Source organism: Crinia signifera, chromosome 7 (genome assembly GCF_055691185.1).
Source record: "Crinia signifera chromosome 7, ASM5569118v1, whole genome shotgun sequence".
Classification (NCBI taxonomy): Eukaryota; Metazoa; Chordata; class Amphibia; order Anura; family Myobatrachidae; genus Crinia; species Crinia signifera.
In genome coordinates, this window is record NC_139223.1 from 157,625,859 (window position 1) to 157,647,269 (window position 21,411).

The 21,411-nt window shown below is 42.9% G+C and overlaps 1 protein-coding gene across 1 annotated transcript; it reads right to left on the reverse strand.

Moving 5' to 3' along the window:
- Window positions 1-12,797: 12,797 nt before the first annotated feature.
- LOC146020715 (syncytin-1-like) lies at window positions 12,798-20,713 on the reverse strand. The gene is made up of 2 exons (XM_083154074.1): window positions 20,293-20,713; window positions 12,798-15,508 (listed from the first exon to the last, which is right to left on the reverse strand). Exon 2 carries the CDS (start codon window positions 15,199-15,201, stop codon window positions 13,165-13,167), a length of 2,037 nt encoding a protein of 678 aa, XP_083010200.1. The 5' UTR covers window positions 15,202-15,508; window positions 20,293-20,713; the 3' UTR covers window positions 12,798-13,164.
- Window positions 20,714-21,411: the final 698 nt, after the last annotated feature.

Genomic DNA, 21,411 nt, shown 5'->3' on the forward strand with positions numbered 1-21,411 from the left:
TGCATGTGGACCTTTTAATTCTGTCAACCTTTTGACCCTCTCAACCTATTGCTTGCCGATCTTTTGGGGTAGACCTATTCAACCATATATCGCTGGTCCTTCGGCCAGTCTGTAACACCATTAGTGTTAATCTTTCATAAAGAGACCATGCACAGTCCACACAAATGGGCCCTGGTTTGGAACTGTACTCATGGCATCAAGGCTGTGAGGCAATAAAAAGTTCAAGCATTGTTTTATGTGAACATTTGCAATAAATGTTAAATCCGAAGGAATATGACTACTGCACAGAGAATGTACAAATCAAGCAATTATCGAACAACTGAGCATGTGTACCGGGGCACTGCACATGCACCACTGAAAATGCGTATGGATGTGGCTAAAGCATGCCCAGGTGTTTTTGTTGTTGTCTATGACATCAGCGATGATCACTTTCCACCCTGTCTCAATGGTAGAATGGTGGAAGTCTCAAACCTACTCACAATGCACAGACAGCAAAAACTATATTTTGGATATTGTGGATCTATGTTATGGATTTGCAAGTGAATTAGTGATCCATTCGCAATTCTCTCGCTAGTTAGCAAGGAGCAATTTCTCTTTCTGACTAGGTGGCTGCTTTCTCCTCGCAGTCCACCGCAAATTCTTACATTAATGATTCCTGTTAAATAAGGCCCATTGTCTATAAAAACAGTTCCGTGCCTGCCCCAATACACCCATTTGGTTCATTTTATCCATAAACAAAGGGCAAAATCTCCATTGGCGTACACGGTTTCACAGTTCTAAGTATACCACAGAGTGAACATGCACAATTTGGGCAAGATGTATCAAGCTCCAAAAAATGATAAAATGTAGAGTGATAAACAACCAGCCATTCGGAAAGTCGGCATCCAGGACCATACAGTGTCGACATTGTGAAATGTTGGTAGTATAACGGCATACCTCCAAAAATAAGTGTGCAGTAAGTACACTCCCATGTCCAAGACTTCTCTCGTGCTGCCCCCCTGCACTGGAACAACCTCCCGCCACCCATCAGGCTTTCTGATTCCCTAACCCCCTTCAAGTGCTCCCTCAAAACCCACTTCTTCCGACTAGCCTATCCCTCCTCCTCCTAACCTCTTTCGCTCCTCCTATCCTGCCTACCCTACCCCTCCATCCATTCCCATCCGTTCCTACTTATCCGATTGTTATTCGTTCGTCCACCAACCTCCTTTTAGTCTGTTAACTCTTTTGAGTAGGGCCCTCCTTCCTCAAGTACTCACCCTACCTCTTTACCTCACCAGCGTTCCTGCGCTGTTCTTCCCTTCCTCTGCTTCATCTTCAGTTTCCTCGACAATTTTGACCCCTACTTCAGAACTGATGCTGATTTTAGTTCTACCAGCTATACCCCTATTTATTCTGTATTTTATCAACACACCCTGTATGTTACCTTGTAATTCGTTTTTTTTTTGCTATGTACAGTGCTGCGGACACTTTGTGGTGCCTTATAAATAAACAAACTACTACTACTAAGGAGCACCTTTTACCTGTCAACTGTCCCGATTTTGAACAATGGAAACTGTTGGGGTTCCACTGTAGTGTGATTCTTCTACACAATATGAATGGATCTGGAATTGGATTGGGGTCTTAATTTGTTTATTTATAAACTGAAATTACTTGCATAGTATCCTGCTGCTTCTCATAATAATTGTGCATTTTGCAATCTGTCATTATTCATCATTTCCCCAAGAACAGAGCTCAACAAAAAGCAAAGGCAATGGAACTTTCAATTTTACCCAACATGAAGCTTGTGTATTCAGCTGATATGTCTTCTCCTGAGGACATTTGACAGTAATTTGTTAAATGAGATTTCCAGATTGCCGTTTTGTAGGTTTTACTTTTTTTAAGATGACAATAACAATATATAATACAACAATAAGAAATGGCAGCAAATGCAAAATCCAACAAAAAAGTGCTATCATACTTTCGATAAACTCTGATTTTCTTTGACTTTTATATGTTGCGTCTCAATAGCTGCCAATGTCATTTTGTGCTGCTTATTTTCCTTGTACTTTATGTATTATTGTTACATTGGATACTCAATAAGCCAGAAACAGAAAATTGAGCTTCACGGCACACTATTAGGATATTATTGGAATAGCCACCAATAGTACACTGTATAATGTACTTACATAGTTATATAGTAGTTAAAGCCAAATAAAGACGTGTGTCCATCAAGTTCAACCTTGGTAAGTGTGATGATTTGCTACTTACCTTATTATGTATTGTGTATTCTGATTTCTTTAAAGACAGATTATGATGTTTTTACCTTATACTGATGGAGCGCAGGTCATTCAGCACCAGCTCTCGCCAGATCCCCTCCGCTGTTGAGAGCTGGCGGACAGGAACTACATCTGACAGGAGCGCGCAAGTGTCTCACAAGCACGCGCGTCCCCGCCGGTCGGCGGTGGTCGGCGGAATCCCTGTCCGTCTCCACTTCAGGGAGACGGACAGGGTGCGGGAGGCAGCAGGGACCGGTGGAAAGAGACAGGGTGGCTGAGGAGAGCCCCAGCTGAAGGACAGGTGCTACATCTGTAGATGTTTGTCCAACCTTATTTTAAACATATTTATTGTCTAGGAAGAGAGTTCCACAATGTGGCTGCCCTGACCAAAAATGTATTTCCTTCTAAGGGAACAAAATCTTTTTTCCTCTAGTCTAAACTCATGCCCATGTGTCCTAGAGTCCTTCCTCAAAGCGAAAAAGGTTGCCTAACAGTTCCTTATATTGACCTCTGATATACTTGTACATGTTTAGCATGTCTCCCCTGAAAATGAAAAGGATACAAATGGTGCTCTAGATTGTTCTATTGTTAAGGTTGAAAGTCATACTATTTAGGATATTACTGCTGTACATGAGAATATTAAGGTAGTGTCCACATATGAAATATACTATACTTAAATAGAGAGCAATATTGTCAAGATGTCAATATTTGCATTATACTCGGGGCTAGTGTTATCACAACGATTATGGTTAGCATAAGGGTTACCGATAGCATTAGGGTTACCAATAGGTCTAGGGCTAGCTTTAGGATTAGGATTAGCATTAGGGTTATGGTTAGCATTATGGTTATGGTTAGCATTAGGGTTACCATTAGGGTTAGGATTGGCATCAGGGTTACCATTAGGATTAGCATTAGGGTTACAGTTAGCATTAGGGTTACCATTAGGGCTAGGATTGGCATTATGGTTAGGGTTAGCATGAGGGTTGTCATTAGTGTTACGGTTAGCAGTAGGATTAGCATTAGTGTTACGGTTAGCTTTAGGGTTAAGATTAGAGTTAAGGTTATGGTTAAGATTAGGGTTACCATTAGGGTTAGGATTAGCATTAGGATTATGGTTAGCATTAGAGTTACTATTAGAGTTAGGATTAGCATTATGGTTATGGTTATTATTAGGGTTTCTATTACAGTTAAAATTAGCATTATGGTTACGGTTAGCATTAGGGTTAAGATTAGCTTTATGGGTATGGTTAGCACATTAGTGTTACTATTAGCGTTAGGATCAGGGCCGGCGCCACCACTAGGCAGGACTAGGCATTTGCCTAGGGCGCCGGCCGCTGGAGGGCGGTACTGAGCCGCCGAGGTACCATAGAGAGGTACCCGAAAGCAGGGAGCGGGGAGTAGGTAAGTCTGTGATCCATCCTTCCTCCTCCCTCTCCCCTCTCATATTCCGTCCGTAGCGTGAATCAACGCTGCTCCCCCTGCGCCGCCCGCTCCCCGCTGGGGGGATTTCTGCGCGGCACCACCTGCGCTCCGGGGGGAGGGGGGAATTTGTATCGCCCGCGCCACACCCCCCCCTCCCGTGCCACCCCCCCGGCCGCAGTATCGTCCGCAGCCCCCCCCGGCGGGTGGGCGGCACGGGGGGCGGGTGGCGCTGGGGGGGTTTTGCCCGGGGCGGGCGGGGGGCTTGCACCGGCCCTGGTTAGGATTAGCATTAGGGTTACTATTACAGTTAGAATTAGCATGTACAGTAGTTAGCTATAGGGTTAGGATCAGCGTTATGGTTAGCATTAGTGTTACTATTAGGGTTAGGATTAGCATTTGGGTTACAGTTAGCATTAGGGTTACTATTAGGTTTAGGATTTGCATTATGGTTACAGTTAGCATTAGGGTTACTATTAGGGTTAGCATTAGGGTTACGGTTAGCATTAGGGTTACTATTAGGATTAGCATTATGGTTATGGTTAGCATTAGGGTTACTATTAGGGTTAGCATTAGGGTTACGGTTAGCATTAGGGTTACTATTAGGATTAGCATTATGGTTATGGTTAGCATTAGGGTTGCTATTAGGGTTAGGATTGGCATTAGGGTTAGGATTAGCATAATGGTTACGGTTATCATTAGGGTTACCATTAGGGTTAGGATTAGCATTATGGTTACGGTTAGCAGTAGGATTAGCATTAGGGTTACGGTTAGCTTTAGTGTTAAGATTAGCATTAGAGTTATGGTTAAAATTAGGGTTACCATTAGGATTAGCATTAGGATTATGGTTAGCATTAGGGTTACCATTAGGGATAGGATTAGCATTATGGTTATGGTTATTATTAGGGTTATCATTCGCATTACAGTTAACAGTAGGATTACCATTAGGGTTAGGATTAGCATTATGGTTTGAGTTAGCATATTAGGTTACTATTAGGGTTAGGATTAGCATTAGGGTTACTATTACAGTTAGAATTGGCATTATGGTTATGGTTAGCATTAGTGTTACCATTAGGGTTATGGTTAGCATTAGGATTAGTGTTAAGGCCCCATCCACTAGGGCATTGCATGTGATACCCAGCCACCTCAACCGTCAGCTCCTGGGCGGCTGGACCGCATACACATTGTATGTGGTCTTTTTGCATACAATGTATCATATGCAATCCCATTCATGGTTGCGGGATCCGATATATATATATATATATATATATATATATATATATATATATATATATATATATATATATATATATATATTCATGGCAGCCATGATGATCTGTGACTCCGATCCAAGGAGCACGGGAATGTGATCCCTTGTTTCAGAAGCTCGAAGCTGAATTAAAAGGGGCCATATTGCACTATTGGATGGCGGCCTCAGGAATTACCAGTAGGGTTACCATTAGCATCAGGATTAGCATTACCATTAGGGTTAGGGTTAGAGTTAGCATTAGCGTACCCATTATCATCAGAGTTAGCGTTAAGGTTATCGTTAGCATTTGGGTTAGGCATGAACAGACATGAAAAAAACATTACGATCATTTTGACAGTAGACCTGATGAATGTCAACATTGACAGAGTTGGCATTATGAATATTCCAACATATCGACCATGCCCACTTACTGATGACGTGATGAAAGGTGACACACTGTAATATGCCAAACCCATTTACGTAAGTGATGCATGCTGCCTAGTCACTAAGGATTCATTCATTTAGCAATGAGACATTTATGACAGTTGTGTCAGCTGTACCATCCCTTCTGTCTCCATGGCGTGCCAGCTTATCCTGCCATCAGTTTCCCTACATCTGTATGTCCTGTAATATTTCATTTATAATCCTGTTAGTCCAAAATGTTTGACCCTTTTAGCCAGGTAGTAAAATAACCTGGACTGTATACATGCGCCTCTCGGAGACATAAGTTACAATACCATATTCATGAGGCTTATACTTGAATTTAGGAAATCTGTTTAAATGAAAAGGAAATAATTTTCCAATGTGCAGTCATGTGACGGAGATTCAAACAATGGGCTTTGCGAGGATCTTCTAATTATGGTGGGAATGAAATCTCGTTCTCTAGACGAATTAATTCACAAGGAAATTATGTATGGCACCACTTATAGTGTTGGCATATAAATACCACTTAGTTTTTCATTATGGAAATTAATATTTGAGCTTGTGGGTCTGGTGGCGAAGCACTGGTGTAATAAGATATTGTAGAAAGAGTTCAAAATTTTAATATGTAAATCAATTACTGTTTTATGTCTCCCAGTTTATTTCAGAACATTTAATAGTTACTGTATTTATTAAAATGCAGATACAGTAGGTGCTTTACTTATCACTAAAATATCCCTGTTAAACAGAGGCATTTACCAACAGCACCATAAAGCACGTCTAGATTTATAATAATGTGCCTGCTGCTAGTTCTGTGCAGAGACGTGTGCGCCACATCAAGGGCGTAACTACCAAAGGTGCAAAGGGTGCAGCTGCTATAGGGCCCAGTGGTGATGGGGGCCTATCTTTGCTGTCTAAGTAATATGTTTTACATGCACCATCAGTTGCTAAATAGGGGGCCCTTACAAACTTTTGCTATGGGGCCTACGAATATCTAGGTACGCCTCTGCGCCACATTCTTCTCTCCTCTGCTTCGACATTTTGCAGGACGCGTCAGCATCAGTGGTCTGTTTGCCGTGTCTAGGCTTCTGTTGCTGGACTGTGCATGCAAGATTCACTGCCGCCGGGGCAGTGCTAAATGTCATAGGTCTGGCACTTGATTAAAATTTTTAGGGTTTCTGGGTACTGGAACGCAACAGCCAGAAATTTGGCACCTACGCATATTCCAATCCAACTGGTGCTGTTTTAGGAAACCTCAACTAACATAATATAATAGGCAATTTGTCATTCAGGTGCTGACCTGTCTCTCAAACTGCAATCTGGGCCTCTGACATGCCCATAGTTATTGGATAGCTGTACTGTCAGACCTTGGGTTTGGAGATTGACCTGCCTCTGCCTTTGCTTCTGTATATTGCAAACCTTGTTGCTAGAGGCAGCACTGAAGTAACATCTATCATTTGCATAATATTAAGGTACTTCCTCATCTTTGCGGCCACAGCTTACGCCAGTTATGTTAGCCACTTTCAGAATAGCACCATTGTCCCCTTCGGGCTCGGTGTCTCGCTCTGCTCCACTTCATGCACCACAACATTAAAGATGATGGCGTGGACACAGGAGGGTGGCGTGGGCCCAGGGTGGTGTGGGTTATGCTACGTAAGTTCCGTAGTGTAAGCTGTGGCCGCAAAGATGAGGAAGTACCAATATTAAATTATACAGAACAACTGATTGGTTGACATGGGCCACTTCTCCTCTGGCTCACTTATCCTCAGTGTTGCAAGTAAGGGGGTACGGCGTGGTACGGAGTACCTGTAAGAAATATGTTGCAGGTACGCAGTACCACTTACTGCCTGAGCCACTGTCAATTCTATTTTTATTTTAAGTCTAAATAAAATGCAACCGCAGCCCACCCACACAGCATTATGATTGGTGCTGTATGCAGCTACCGGCTACTGCTGATTTAGCCTGTCACACTGACAGGCAGCAGCGGCGCCGACAGCATGAAGAGCAGGCTCCACAATTGTAAGCAAAATCTGCCCTGCTCTCCCCCAAGCAAGAGCCAACCCACCCCCAGTCATTCCCTGTTTTTCATTCCCTGTCTTCTGATTCCATGCTACTATTGTCATTTAGTCACTCCTCTAGCTTTGTGTGACCACGCCCCCTCATGACACATAACCACACCCATTTTTGGTGGAGGCTATCAGTACCACCAAGAAAAAAATTCTACTTGCACCACTGCTTATCCTTCCTTATCCCTGCTTCATACATCTACTCCATTGTTTGCTAATAATACACCACATAGCTATCCAGATTTATGCTAAAATTCTTCTACTTCTGGGGTCCCCATCTAGTTAGTCATCCAACTTTCCCAGTCCCAGGCCAGAGAGAGAAAAGCAAAACATCCCCAACTCTTTTGGCTGCATACTTTCCATGAATTAAACATCTGTCGTGCAATTCTGTAATGGTACCACTGGTGGTAGAAAACTGTATTACAGGGAATATCAATATTAATTTTGGGAGTCTTGTAGGAAGGAACAGACAGCGGCACTCCAAGGGTTTTCAACAGCGTGTATTAAAGCAAACCAACGTTTCGGGGTATCATTCACCCCTTTGTCAAGGTTTAAGTGCAATAACAAGAAAAAAGTGACTGGTGCTTACCTTAAATAACAAAGTGTGACAGAGACAAATCACGTTGCTCAGCATTCTGGTGCTGCAGGACCCGGAAGTGTGAGCACAGGAAGTGCTCTGTGACAGGATATCCTGTGTGTGAACAGCACATTGGAGTGCAAGCTGCATGGTCTCCATGGAGACACTGGTGAGAACAATCATAGGGGGTGTGTGCATGTCTCCAGCTAGCCGCTGCGTGATTGGTCTCTGCCTAAAAGACAAAGATACACAGTAAAGTAAATGCAAATAGCAAAACGTAATAGGAGGTGAAAAAGACATTCAATGTGTTATATATACGTGTATCTAGTGCTATATATTGGTGAGAAAGACATATCATATAAAAACATGTCAAATAAAAAACATCTACACAAGGTGTGGGTAACACCTCTCTCTCCATGGGTAAATCTGGCAGTCTGTAAGGACTTGCATAATATTGGATGCCGTGCTTATGGATATCGGTGCATTTACTGTGATTAATGCACCTGGATGGCCAGTATCATGTTGCAGCATGGCAATCTGTCAGGACTGAATTTCCCCGTGTAGTTCCGCCACGGACAAAAGGAGTCAACTCTTTTAGTGTCGACATCAAGTCAGTCATAATGCAAATGTCAAGCCCAATTCGACCTATGGGGTCTATACTGGGTAGTCGAAAAAATAACTAACTGTGGGACAACTCAAGGTAAAACAGAAAGGGTAAAGTGATAGCGAGAAGTTTAAGAGGAGAGGAAGAAAAAGCACACTGGTCCTGTGGTTGTCGCAGGTATATATGTGGGGGTAATGCCCAAGTGATGTTGTATACCCTGTAGGTGTGTCTAAGTTGTCACTGTGGCGGGATGAACGGTGGCTGTGTCGACATGTGTCGATCAGAGTCAGAGATTTCACTCATCCTGTCACCTCTCTCCCAGTCATGAATGGGTAAAATAATCAATATAAGGTGGGATAAAGAAAATATAATAGAAATGGGTACAGGGACAGCAAGAACTAGCAGAGAAGAAGAAAAAGCACTCAAAACTTGGTGTCAGGTAGTACCCTAACCGGATCAGTGAGATGTGGTCCCGAAGGTGGATCAGTTGGTCCATGTCTCTAAAAAGGGGCCCCACTAGTAGTCTAGGTCATCAGGAAAAACTTAAACTTTAGCGGGATAAACTGAATATAATTGGAAAGGGTAAAGGGACAGCAAGAATAGTGAAGAGGAAGAAAAAGCACACTCAATCTGGGATCAAAGGTCACAGAAATATGGCATAACTGAATTTTTCATTAAGTCCATACGGCTTGGTACAGTTCAGTTTGTGGATCCAGGTAGCTTCTCTTTTAAGGAGCAATCCATCCCTATTGCCTCGTCTCAATGACTCTGGAACGTGGTCAATAATGATGTGTTTAAGGTCCGTGAGCTTATGCTTCATCAGGGCAAAATGTTTGGCGACGGGTTGCTCGTTGTCTTTTCCACTGAGTGCCTTGCTGATGGAGGACCTGTGTAGCGCCATGCGGGTGCGTAGAGATCTTATTGTCTTACCCACGTATAACAGCTTACAGGGGCATTGGATGATGTAGACGATGTGGGTGGTAGTGCACGTTACAACGTGTCTGATGGGAAAACATGTACCATTGGAGGGATGTGTGAATTCTGTGCCCGTTAACATGTGTTGACAAGTAGTGCAGCCTATGCACTTATAGCACCCATTGGAGCGTCGTAGGAAATTGCTCTGGTTGTCCGTGACAGTTCTGGCAAAGCCTGTAATATCATTATGGACAATCCTGTCACATATGTTTTTCCCCCTGGTATGGCAGATGAGGGGAGTTTTCTCTGAAAGAGAAAACTCCCCTCATCTGCCATACCAGGGGGAAAAACATATGTGACAGGATTGTCCATAATGATATTACAGGCTTTGCCAGAACTGTCACGGACAACCAGAGCAATTTCCTACGACGCTCCAATGGGTGCTATAAGTGCATAGGCTGCACTACTTGTCAACACATGTTAACGGGCACAGAATTCACACATCCCTCCAATGGTACATGTTTTCCCATCAGACACGTTGTAACGTGCACTACCACCCACATCGTCTACATCATCCAATGCCCCTGTAAGCTGTTATACGTGGGTAAGACAATAAGATCTCTACGCACCCGCATGGCGCTACACAGGTCCTCCATCAGCAAGGCACTCAGTGGAAAAGACAACGAGCAACCCGTCGCCAAACATTTTGCCCTGATGAAGCATAAGCTCACGGACCTTAAACACATCATTATTGACCACGTTCCAGAGTCATTGAGACGAGGCGATAGGGATGGATTGCTCCTTAAAAGAGAAGCTACCTGGATCCACAAACTGAACTGTACCAAGCCGTATGGACTTAATGAAAAATTCAGTTATGCCATATTTCTGTGACCTTTGATCCCAGATTGAGTGTGCTTTTTCTTCCTCTTCACTATTCTTGCTGTCCCTTTACCCTTTCCAATTATATTCAGTTTATCCCGCTAAAGTTTAAGTTTTTCCTGATGACCTAGACTACTAGTGGGGCCCCTTTTTAGAGACATGGACCAACTGATCCACCTTCGGGACCACATCTCACTGATCCGGTTAGGGTACTACCTGACACCAAGTTTTGAGTGCTTTTTCTTCTTCTCTGCTAGTTCTTGCTGTCCCTGTACCCATTTCTATTATATTTTCTTTATCCCACCTTATATTGATTATTTTACCCATTCATGACTGGGAGAGAGGTGACAGGATGAGTGAAATCTCTGACTCTGATCGACACATGTCGACACAGCCACCGTTCATCCCGCCACAGTGACAACTTAGACACACCTACAGGGTATACAACATCACTTGGGCATTACCCCCACATATATACCTGCGACAACCACAGGACCAGTGTGCTTTTTCTTCCTCTCCTCTTAAACTTCTCGCTATCACTTTACCCTTTCTGTTTTACCTTGAGTTGTCCCACAGTTAGTTATTTTTTCGACTACCCAGTATAGACCCCATAGGTCGAATTGGGCTTGACATTTGCATTATGACTGACTTGATGTCGACACTAAAAGAGTTGACTCCTTTTGTCCGTGGCGGAACTACACGGGGAAATTCAGTCCTGACAGATTGCCATGCTGCAACATGATACTGGCCATCCAGGTGCATTAATCACAGTAAATGCACCGATATCCATAAGCACGGCATCCAATATTATGCAAGTCCTTACAGACTGCCAGATTTACCCATGGAGAGAGAGGTGTTACCCACACCTTGTGTAGATGTTTTTTATTTGACATGTTTTTATATGATATGTCTTTCTCACCAATATATAGCACTAGATACACGTATATATAACACATTGAATGTCTTTTTCACCTCCTATTACGTTTTGCTATTTGCATTTACTTTACTGTGTATCTTTGTCTTTTAGGCAGAGACCAATCACGCAGCGGCTAGCTGGAGACATGCACACACCCCCTATGATTGTTCTCACCAGTGTCTCCATGGAGACCATGCAGCTTGCACTCCAATGTGCTGTTCACACACAGGATATACTGTCACAGAGCACTTCCTGTGCTCACACTTCCGGGTCCTGCAGCACCAGAATGCTGAGCAACGTGATTTGTCTCTGTCACACTTTGTTATTTAAGGTAAGCACCAGTCACTTTTTTCTTGTTATTGCACTTAAACCTTGACAAAGGGGTGAATGATACCCCGAAACGTTGGTTTGCTTTAATACACGCTGTTGAAAACCCTTGGAGTGCCGCTGTCTGTTCCTTCCTACGAGACTACCTGTTTGTTCCAGAAGGCACCCAGGTACTGAATCCCAGCTGAGGGAGTGCCAGGCCTTCTACCTCTCTCCAATATTAATTTTGGGAATATATTTGAAGCAAAGAGATCTGTATCCTTAATGCTTGCTATACAATTCCTAATGATAGAAAGCGCAATGGTCTTATCAATCAAATTCGTAATCTCCTTTAATGCGAAGTTCACGTCTTATATATACGGATGGTGTAATGGTTAGCATTACTGCCTCATAGCACTGAGGCCATGGGTTCCATTCCCACCATGGCTCTAACTGTGCAGAGTTTGAATATTCTCCCCGTACTTGCGTGGGTTTCCTCCAGGTACTCCGTTTTCCTCCCACATTCCAAAAATATACTGGTAGGCTAATTTGGCTTCCAACAAAATGAACCTTAGAATGTCTGTTTGCCTGTATTTGTGGTAGGGAATATAGATTGTAAGCTCCACTGGGGCAGGGACTGATGTGAATGTTCAAATACTCTCTGTTAAGCACTGCAGAATATGTATGCACTATATAAGAAACTGTTAATAAAAGTTGAGATGGGGCATTTCAGAGCTCAGTTCAAAGTCAAAGAGTAAAAAATTTATCTACCCAGTATTTCTGAGCTTTGGGAAAAGAAGGCTCTTTTTCCAAACACTTTTTAATTCGGTTCTCTTTTAAACTGTTTTCAAAGTTGAAGTGTTAACATTGTAAATGTACCTTTAATTCTTGTAAACTAAAAAGCATGAAATAACCAGCATAAATAACTGTAGATGCTAGCTATATTCAATTAGTAATATTCGTTAATTAATGTTGAAAGACATTGCCAGCTTCAGACCTTGTTATGATAACAAAACTTAATTTTCTGAACATAAAATGTTGACTGTCGCCCATGTTGGGAAATCGATCATGCGCCGATGTATCGATTTCCTCATATATTAATTACCTTATTTGACCTCAGTGTGAAGACCCCTTAGAGCTCCGTGAGAGTGTAACCTCATATAATATGACCAGTAACGATGACCACAGATACAAGGTTGAACTCTGATTTAATTATGACAAAACAACATATTTATACACAACATATGGCGCTTGGTTCAATTACATGATTGGTTAATATTTGGTGCAGAGGTAGGAAAATAACAGCGTCTATTGTGGGGTGGCTTATACGTCGCCTTGTAGGGGAGTATGTAGCAAAGTTATGAGAACTCACAGAATGTTCAGTTTCTGAGGAAAGTTACAGAGTACGGGATAGCGAGCGAGTACTGGAAACAAGCCAGAACATAGATAAGCAGGCACAGAAATTATAAGACACAGAAACAAGATGGCTGATTAACCCTTCAATGGAAACAAGATGGCTGATTAACCCTTCAATCCCCTCTTAGAATCAATGTCCTTTTTAGACAATTTGATTCTTGTAGATGGCATCTTGTTTGGTACGGTAAACTTTGACATATTCACCATAATCTTCTGGTGAGGGAGGGCTTTTGGCGAGATCAGTGTACATAGCAGGTGTTACATTATCCAGGTACTTGGAACCAATCTTCTTGCATATGGGAAAAACACAATATCCTACTATCATAAGTACAATAATTACAATGAGGATAAATATGCCTATTTGTGTTAGTGCGTGTTTCCAATCGTCTAACCAACCAAACCAACTACTCCAGGGGTTCGTGACACCTGAGTTCTTCTTGAGTTCGATGGATAAATCTTCTAGATGTTTAATAGCTAGGGTAGTTTTCCCATTAGGACCTGTGTTGTCTGGGATATAAGTACAGCATCCATCAACCTTACCTATGTACACGCAGGTTCCTCCTTTCTCGGCAAGCATCATATCTAAAGCCATACGATTCTGAAAAGTCATTTGAGAAGTGGCTTCTAACTGTTCAGCTATACCTTTTAAAGCATCTCTAGTATCATTAACAAAACGCTGTTGATTATAATATATGTAATTTATCCAGTTCACATTTTTATTGATGGTTACCTGGGGAAACAGGGACTCGAAGCCGGCAGCGACCTCATCACGAGCCTTAAATTCTTTAGGAACTCCCCGGGGAACACCAATAGTGTCTATGTATATGTGTGGATCGAAGCTTTCCTTTGGAGCTTCTCTTTTGTTTCTGGAGTTTGTGTTAGGTTTATTTGTGGGAGGAGGCTCAGACAAATCGGCTGGGAGAATGTGTATGGGCATAATGATCTTTGCCAGGGCACACTCTCCTTTCCAAGGATTGTCCAGCTTTGTCCTGAGTCTCATGTCTCCACAAATAAAATAGATATCTCCCAAAGATTTCTTCATGGTGGGTATGGTGATATGTCTTCTTTCAGCACAATACCCATCAGGAAATAATTTCAATTGTACAACATTTTGATCAGTACTGTTTGAGTAATAACATGTATAATTACCAGGATAAATGGTTATGGTACTACCAGGATTGGTATTCTTTACCATTATGGGATATTCTTTCTTCCATTGTTCACATTTAGTTTCTTCTACAATAGTATCAGTATACAGGCTAAAGAAACATTTATCTTGGTCTGAAGGTATGTGTATGGGCACCGTACCCAAGTGGGGTCTGGATTTTCCACACACATAACAATCAGTTTGATTAACTTTACGTGCATTATATTTCATCCATTCTAGCCAATAATTTACGTCAGATAATCCAGTTTCTATGGATATAGTGTCTTCGTAAGTGGGGTTGTTAATGGCTAACATTTCATTAAAAGTAGTGACATGTGGTTTAAAGAATGATGATGGTGTTTTAGGTTTTACAGTGGTTTTGAGGGCGGTGTATTCTGGGTTATCATACATGTCTTTTAAATGGAATCTTCCCCTTGGGCCCCCGCTTTCTCCTGATTGATATTTACCCATGACATATAGTCCGGCATCGCCGGGGGCTGGGTTTTCTAGGTTAATGATAAATTGGCTATTGCAAGTGCCCTTTTTTCGTAGGGACATACGGGTTAGTAAGGATCGACCATTGGACCATTTATGGATGCCAACATCGGGGTAATATCCCCAGTCTTGGCTGATATCAAAGGCAGTGGTATCTGCTCTAGTGTTCCACCCAACAGCCCCCCATGAGTTGCAAGAATCTCCCCAGTAAGTACTAGTGATACAGATATATACGTGACTTACAGCGTGTGGTGTGTGGTGGATGTTACACAGCCATGGTAGCGGTGGTTCTCCTCGATTCCCGCCTTGATTGTTTGAACAAGATACAATATCACAATAAGAAAATATAAAAGTAGCGACAGTCGTGCTAGAAGAATTATACCAGAAGGTAAAGCGTCCATCATTTTGAGTAATATCAACTTCAGCAAAACAGTTATAAAGAACAAGCCCGAATAAAATCACTAGGGCTAAGGTGGGGGGAGTCATATCCTGTAGCGTCGTTCTCGGCTTCAGAATGTTGTACCCCTGATTCCTCATCACCTCCAGCCGGCAGGTCTTCTCCAAGTTGGAGGTCAGAGCCACTGGCTCCCGTTATTACCTCTCTCGTCCCGTCTGTGTCAGTCTCGGGATCGGTGTCGACCTCTGTGTTGACGTGTGGTGGAGGTGGAATTTTCTTCACTCTGGATGCATGGATCCACGTTGGTCCTTCGTCGGTGAGGACAGCCGTCCTGGTGACTGCGACCACTTCTGTCTCTGGTCCGTAGGTGAAGTCTCCGGGGTGCTTGTTTCTCGGCAACACTTTCACTACGACCTTGTCTCCAACCCTGAATGGGTGAGTGGGTATCTGTGGATGAGAAGGATTCTTAAAGATAACATTTTGTTCTAACTCATTAAGTTTCTCTATTAGGGATCTAATGTACTCTTCTCTTATTACGTCTAGATCTCCCTCAGTTGTAACTAGTGGTTTCTTTGCCCAGGGAGTGGGGAAAGGTCTGCCCATCAGTACTTCAAAGGGGGAGTAACCTAGAGTCTTTTGTGGAGTCATTCTCTGTGGGTGATATGGAATGTGAAACTTCCATTCTATTTGCAGTGCTTTGACTAGTTCTGCTGTGACTTTGGCTGTGAAGGCTGAACCTTTATCACTATTAATTTAAAGCGGGCATCCCCAGCACGGAATGATTACTCGCGTGAGTATGCGGGCTACTGTTTTTTGCATCTTCTGATTTAGTGGGATAAGCTTCCTGCATTATTGATATGTGTAAAATCTATTTGAAGATGTGTGAATGGTGTGGTTGGGTATTCTAGATGTTGGTGTCTTGCTTTATTTGGGTTGTTTGGGTTGTTTCTAAGACACACTATACATCTACTGATGTACTGTTTTACAAGTTCTTTGGCATTAGTAATGTAGAAATCATTGGAGAGGAGTAAAGTAGTTGTTACTATACTATGGTGTCCTACTCCGTGGTAATTTACTATGAACAATGATGCACTGGTTTGGGGTATACATGGTTTCCCCTCTTTGCAGATTAATCCAGTCCGTGGATTCTTCTGCAATATTGGATATGTTCAATCTGATAGATCTGAATTAGAGGCAGCAGCCTGTAATTCTGTCAGTAGGTATGTATCATCTAGCGAAGGAGGCGAGATGACAGCAAGAGTGAGGTTATATGTTGCTGTAGTGGCAGCACGTTTAGCAGCGGTATCAGCGAGAGCGTTGCCTTTGCTGATGTCATCCTTTCCTCCAGTGTGTGCTTTACAATGAAGGATGGCAATTTGAGATGGTAATGTAATTGCGTGTAAGAGATCTGTGATGAGTTGCGCATGTGATATGCCTTTCCCATCAGCGCCAGTGAAGCCTCGGCGTTGCCTGAACAACTCCGTAAGCGTATTTGGAGTCTGTGTAAATTGTGACAGGTTTGTCTTTGTAAATGTGACAAGCTCGAGTGAGTGCAATGAGTTCTGCAGCTTGTGCTGACTGTAAGGGGACTGTCTTTGCTTCAAGGGTGGTGTTTGGAAGTTTAACCACTGCATATCCTGCCTGGTACGTGTTGTCATTGGGACGGCTACAGGAGCCGTCAACAAATATTATGTCGGCATCGGGGATAGGCACAGTCGACATGTCATGTCTGGGTGAAGTTTCTGAGTCAATAGTTAATGCACAATCGTGTTGAGGAGGTGTCTCGTCGTCAGGGCCTCTTAATCCTAAAAGGGCATTGAGTACGGGGACCGGACCTTCAGAGTTTGTTGCATACTTAATGGTGAGAGAAGGGTTACTAAGTAGGAGTACTTCATAACCACTAAGTCTTTGGGCAGACATGTGTTGTGTGTGTAGACCTTTGAGGATGGAGAGGACATTATGTGTGGTATGTAACACAGTAGGGTGTCCTAGTGTCAGTGTGGTAGACATCTCAACAACCATTGCACAGGCAGCCAGGGCTCGAAGACAAGCCGGCATTCCTTGCACAGTGACAGGCATTACTTTTGAAAAGAATGCGACAGGGCGCATTTTGCCTCCATGAAGTTGGGTGAGCACGCCTGCCATGGTTGTACAGGTGTCCCTTGCAAACAAATGGAATGTTAACAGATAATCCGGGAGGCCAAGCGCGGGACTCTTTACTAACATTTCTCTCAACTTTGCAAATGCAGAAAACATTACATTAGACCATTCTATAACCTTGGGTTTGTCTTTGAGTGTGCATTGTCTCAAGATATTATCATAATAGGAACAATCAGAAATCCACTGTCTGCAGTAATTTACCATACCCAAGAAAGACAGCATATCCTTCTGGGTAGTTGGGGTGACCAGGCCCAATACAGACTGTATGCGTTGTGGACTGATTTTCCTTTCTCCCTCAGAGAGTACAAAACCCAGGTAATTGACATTTGTTTTACACCATTGCAGTTTAGCTTTTGACACCTTGTGTCCACATTCTGATAACATCTAACCGGCTGGCCTCCTCGGTGGTACTACAGAGAAGCAGATCATCTGCATACTGTAGCAGGACAGAACCATGGGGGGGGTGCCAGGGAGCCAATGTGGCTTGGAGGACTATGCTATAGACCACTGGAGAGTCAATATAGCCTTGGGGTAAACGACACCAGGTTAATTGTTTACCTTCAAATGAAAAAGCAAAGAGTAATTGGGTCTCTGTGTCTATAGGAATGCTAAAAAAATGCATTTTTCAAGTCTATGACACTAAAGTGGGTTGCGTTTGCAGGGATTGCTGAGATGAGTGAGTTTACATCTGGTACTATCTACAGAACAATTAATTAGTTTATTATCTGAGGTCCTGTTGACCATATCTGAGGATTTACAGTGTCTAATTCTGTGTTTGGGTCAGAACTGTCAGTCATGAGCAAGTGTGGTGATGAAACATCAATTCCCTTTCCTGCTTCTGATGGACTAATTATGATTTCTAGCACAGAGAGAAGATCTCTGCCTAGCAAATTGATTGGGCAGTCAGGTATTACAGTAAATTCATGTTTTCCTATGTCATGGCCCTTTAAGGTCAGTCCCTGCCAGTCAATCTGAAATCTGGGGTTGTCTCTTGGTCTGGGTTGACTGGGCTGCATGGGGTTACTGACCTGTCGGGGTTTGTTTGAAGGGAACGGACAGTCTCTAGCCCAATGGCTATCCCTTTCATAATTATAGCAGCTTGTCTGCCTGTTGGGTGGGGGTCCCGCAGGAGCCCTCTGAGGTAGTCTGTCTCTAGGAGGACGGAATGGTTTATTCTGTCTCCTAGGATTGTTTTGATTTTGGAAGCGTGTGAACGGGGTATGTGATGGTGTGACAGTGTTTCTTTTAACTTCAAAACAACCTGCTGCTTCCCCTCCATACAAATGTTTTTCAAAATCCTTTACTGTATCAGAGGTCCGGCAGCAGATTATTAATGAAAGTAGAAACAAGTAAATTATCATTATGCAGAAGCGGCAGACCTGCTTCCTTGGTTCAACACTTCTTGAATCTTTTCCAGAAATTTGTCACTGTTTCTGTTTACATGAAACTGCAATAGGCAGCGATGTTCAGTGTTAGGGAGAGAGAGACCAATACTGCAGCTTCCCCCTCAAACCCCCCTCTTCCAGCAAAGACACAGAAGCCTAGCAGGAATCCGCCGTACACCCTGGGAGCTCAACAGAAAATAGATCTTTCAAAGCTGAACTGGTGTACGGTGATTTCATTCCACATGTCAGTTATCTCCTGTGCTTTGTTAAGGGGATAGTCTGCAGCTGTTTACTATATTGCAGGGATCGGGGTATTAATACTGGGGACTTGATTCCAGTCCCATCTATTATATTGTCCACCTCATGGATTAACAAGGTAATAATTTGTGGGCAACATATTCCTTACATATTTCACTAGGTAATGGGGGTGGATAGACTGTTTTATTCTTACTATTATTTCCACCCATGTCGGGGTATGATTGTGTATCAATGTATTTTTGAATAACGTCTGTGCGCAGATGGCAGCCTAATACAAGGACCGCCTCTACAACAGTACCGTTAGACAGGGACGTGAGTGTAGATTTGAACCTTATAAGTTCACTATTGGCAGATACTATCGTCTCTTTCAGGGTTATGGTACCAGAGTACTATACTACACTGGCAATCTAAACAAGTTCCTATTTGTGGTGTTCTAGGATGTGACATATATGACTATAATATGAGAGCGTGAAAAATTCAAAGTTTACAGACTAGGGGCACTGTCACAGAAAGGCAGGTACACCTATAGCGGCAATCTGCGAGAGTTAGTCTTTGTCTGTTCACTTTTAGAATTATGTATTCACTTTAGACATCTCATAAAATTTTTAAATGTATAATGATTTTGTTAGTGGAAACCACAGACTGTCTACGTGACAGTGGATAGAGTCCAGTGGTTTTGTTGCTGAGAACTGTATGTGAAGCCTCACTTTGCGTTACTCCGAGAAGGAGAGCATAAAGACCGCAAATCTGTTGGCATACAGTAGTCAGATTAGACAAATGGTGAAGTTATTGTGCGTGAACTTACCAGCCGCACGGTTTACAAGGAAATACAGATATCACGAGTGTGTATACTCACCAATCACACAGGGATATTGAATGAAAGAAAAACTTATACTTTAAGACAATACAATAAAGACAATTGGCCAATAAAGAATGGGCGTTCAAAGTGAGGTACTATTTAGACTAAAGACCCCAGGTCTCCTTCGTACTCCAAGTACGGCATCTGATCCCAGATCAGGTTATGTGCACAAAAATAGACTAAAGACCCCAGGTCTCCTTCGTACTCCAAGTACGGCATCTGATCCCAGATCAGGTTATGTGCACAAAAATAGACTAAAGACCCCAGGTCTCCTTCGTACTCCAAGTACGGCATCTGATCCCAGATCAGGTTATGTGCACAAAAATAGAAGACTTTAACTTCTATGATAGAAGACTCTAACTTCTATATAAGACATTCAACATACCCCAGGCATGGTGTCACAGGTTCAGGATCGAGTATGTCCGTAACCTCACAACAGATTCAGGCAGACTGTAAAATCTTTATGACATCTGTGTAGGAATGAACCTCGCATCCCGGTGGCCGAGCCCCCAGCTCTGTTGGGAAATCGATCATGCGCCGATGTATCGATTTCCTCATATATTAATTACCTTATTTGACCTCAGTGTGAAGACCCCTTAGAGCTCCGTGAGAGTGTAACCTCATATAATATGACCAGTAACGATGACCACAGATACAAGGTTGAACTCTGATTTAATTATGACAAAACAACATATTTATACACAACATATGGCGCTTGGTTCAATTACATGATTGGTTAATATTTGGTGCAGAGGTAGGAAAATAACAGCGTCTATTGTGGGGTGGCTTATACGTCGCCTTGTAGGGGAGTATGTAGCAAAGTTATGAGAACTCACAGAATGTTCAGTTTCTGAGGAAAGTTACAGAGTACGGGATAGCGAGCGAGTACTGGAAACAAGCCAGAACATAGATAAGCAGGCACAGAAATTATAAGACACAGAAACAAGATGGCTGATTAACCCTTCAATGGAAACAAGATGGCTGATTAACCCTTCAGCCCACATGATTCTTTTGTGAACTATTACATGAGCAAACTTACAAACTTTGGTTTTAGTATTATCTGAGAATTTATAATTGCGCTTATTTTTTCAGAGGGTGCATCTTAGGACAATGGCCCTTATTCAGATCTGATCGCAGTACAAATTTGTTCTCAAAATGGGCAAAACCATGTGCACTGCAGGTGGGGCAGATGTAACATGTATAGAGAGTTAGATTTATGTGAGTTATTTTGTTTCTGTGCAGGGTAAGTACTGGCTGCATTATTTTTACACTGCAATTTAGATTTCAGTTTCAACACACCCCACACAAATTTAACACTCTGTGCACATGTTACATTTGCCCCACCTGCAGTGCACATGGTTTTGCCCATTTTGAGAAAAAATTGTACGGCGATCAGATCTGAATAAGGGCCAATATCTAAACAATGTGTCTGATTCAGAGGTGAACGCTAATGACTTTGCTGTCGCACCATTGTATGCAGCAGCCGTGCCCAGGGCGGGCGCCACCACTAGGCAGCCTTAGTGCCCCACACCAACACACACACCCCGAACTCGGCGGCATTGTTCCCCCCCTCCCAGACTCTGCGGCGGCGGCCTCTTGAAGCTCCCCTCCCCCTCTACTCGGCAGCGGCGGCCACACACACACTCCTCCCCCCCCCCCCCCTGCGATTCGGCAGCATTTTTTGTTGT

Coding starts and splice junctions, on each gene's coding strand:
- LOC146020715 (XM_083154074.1), bottom strand. CDS start 15,201: ATGAGGAATCAGGGGTACAACATTCTGAAGCCGAGAACGACGCTACAG.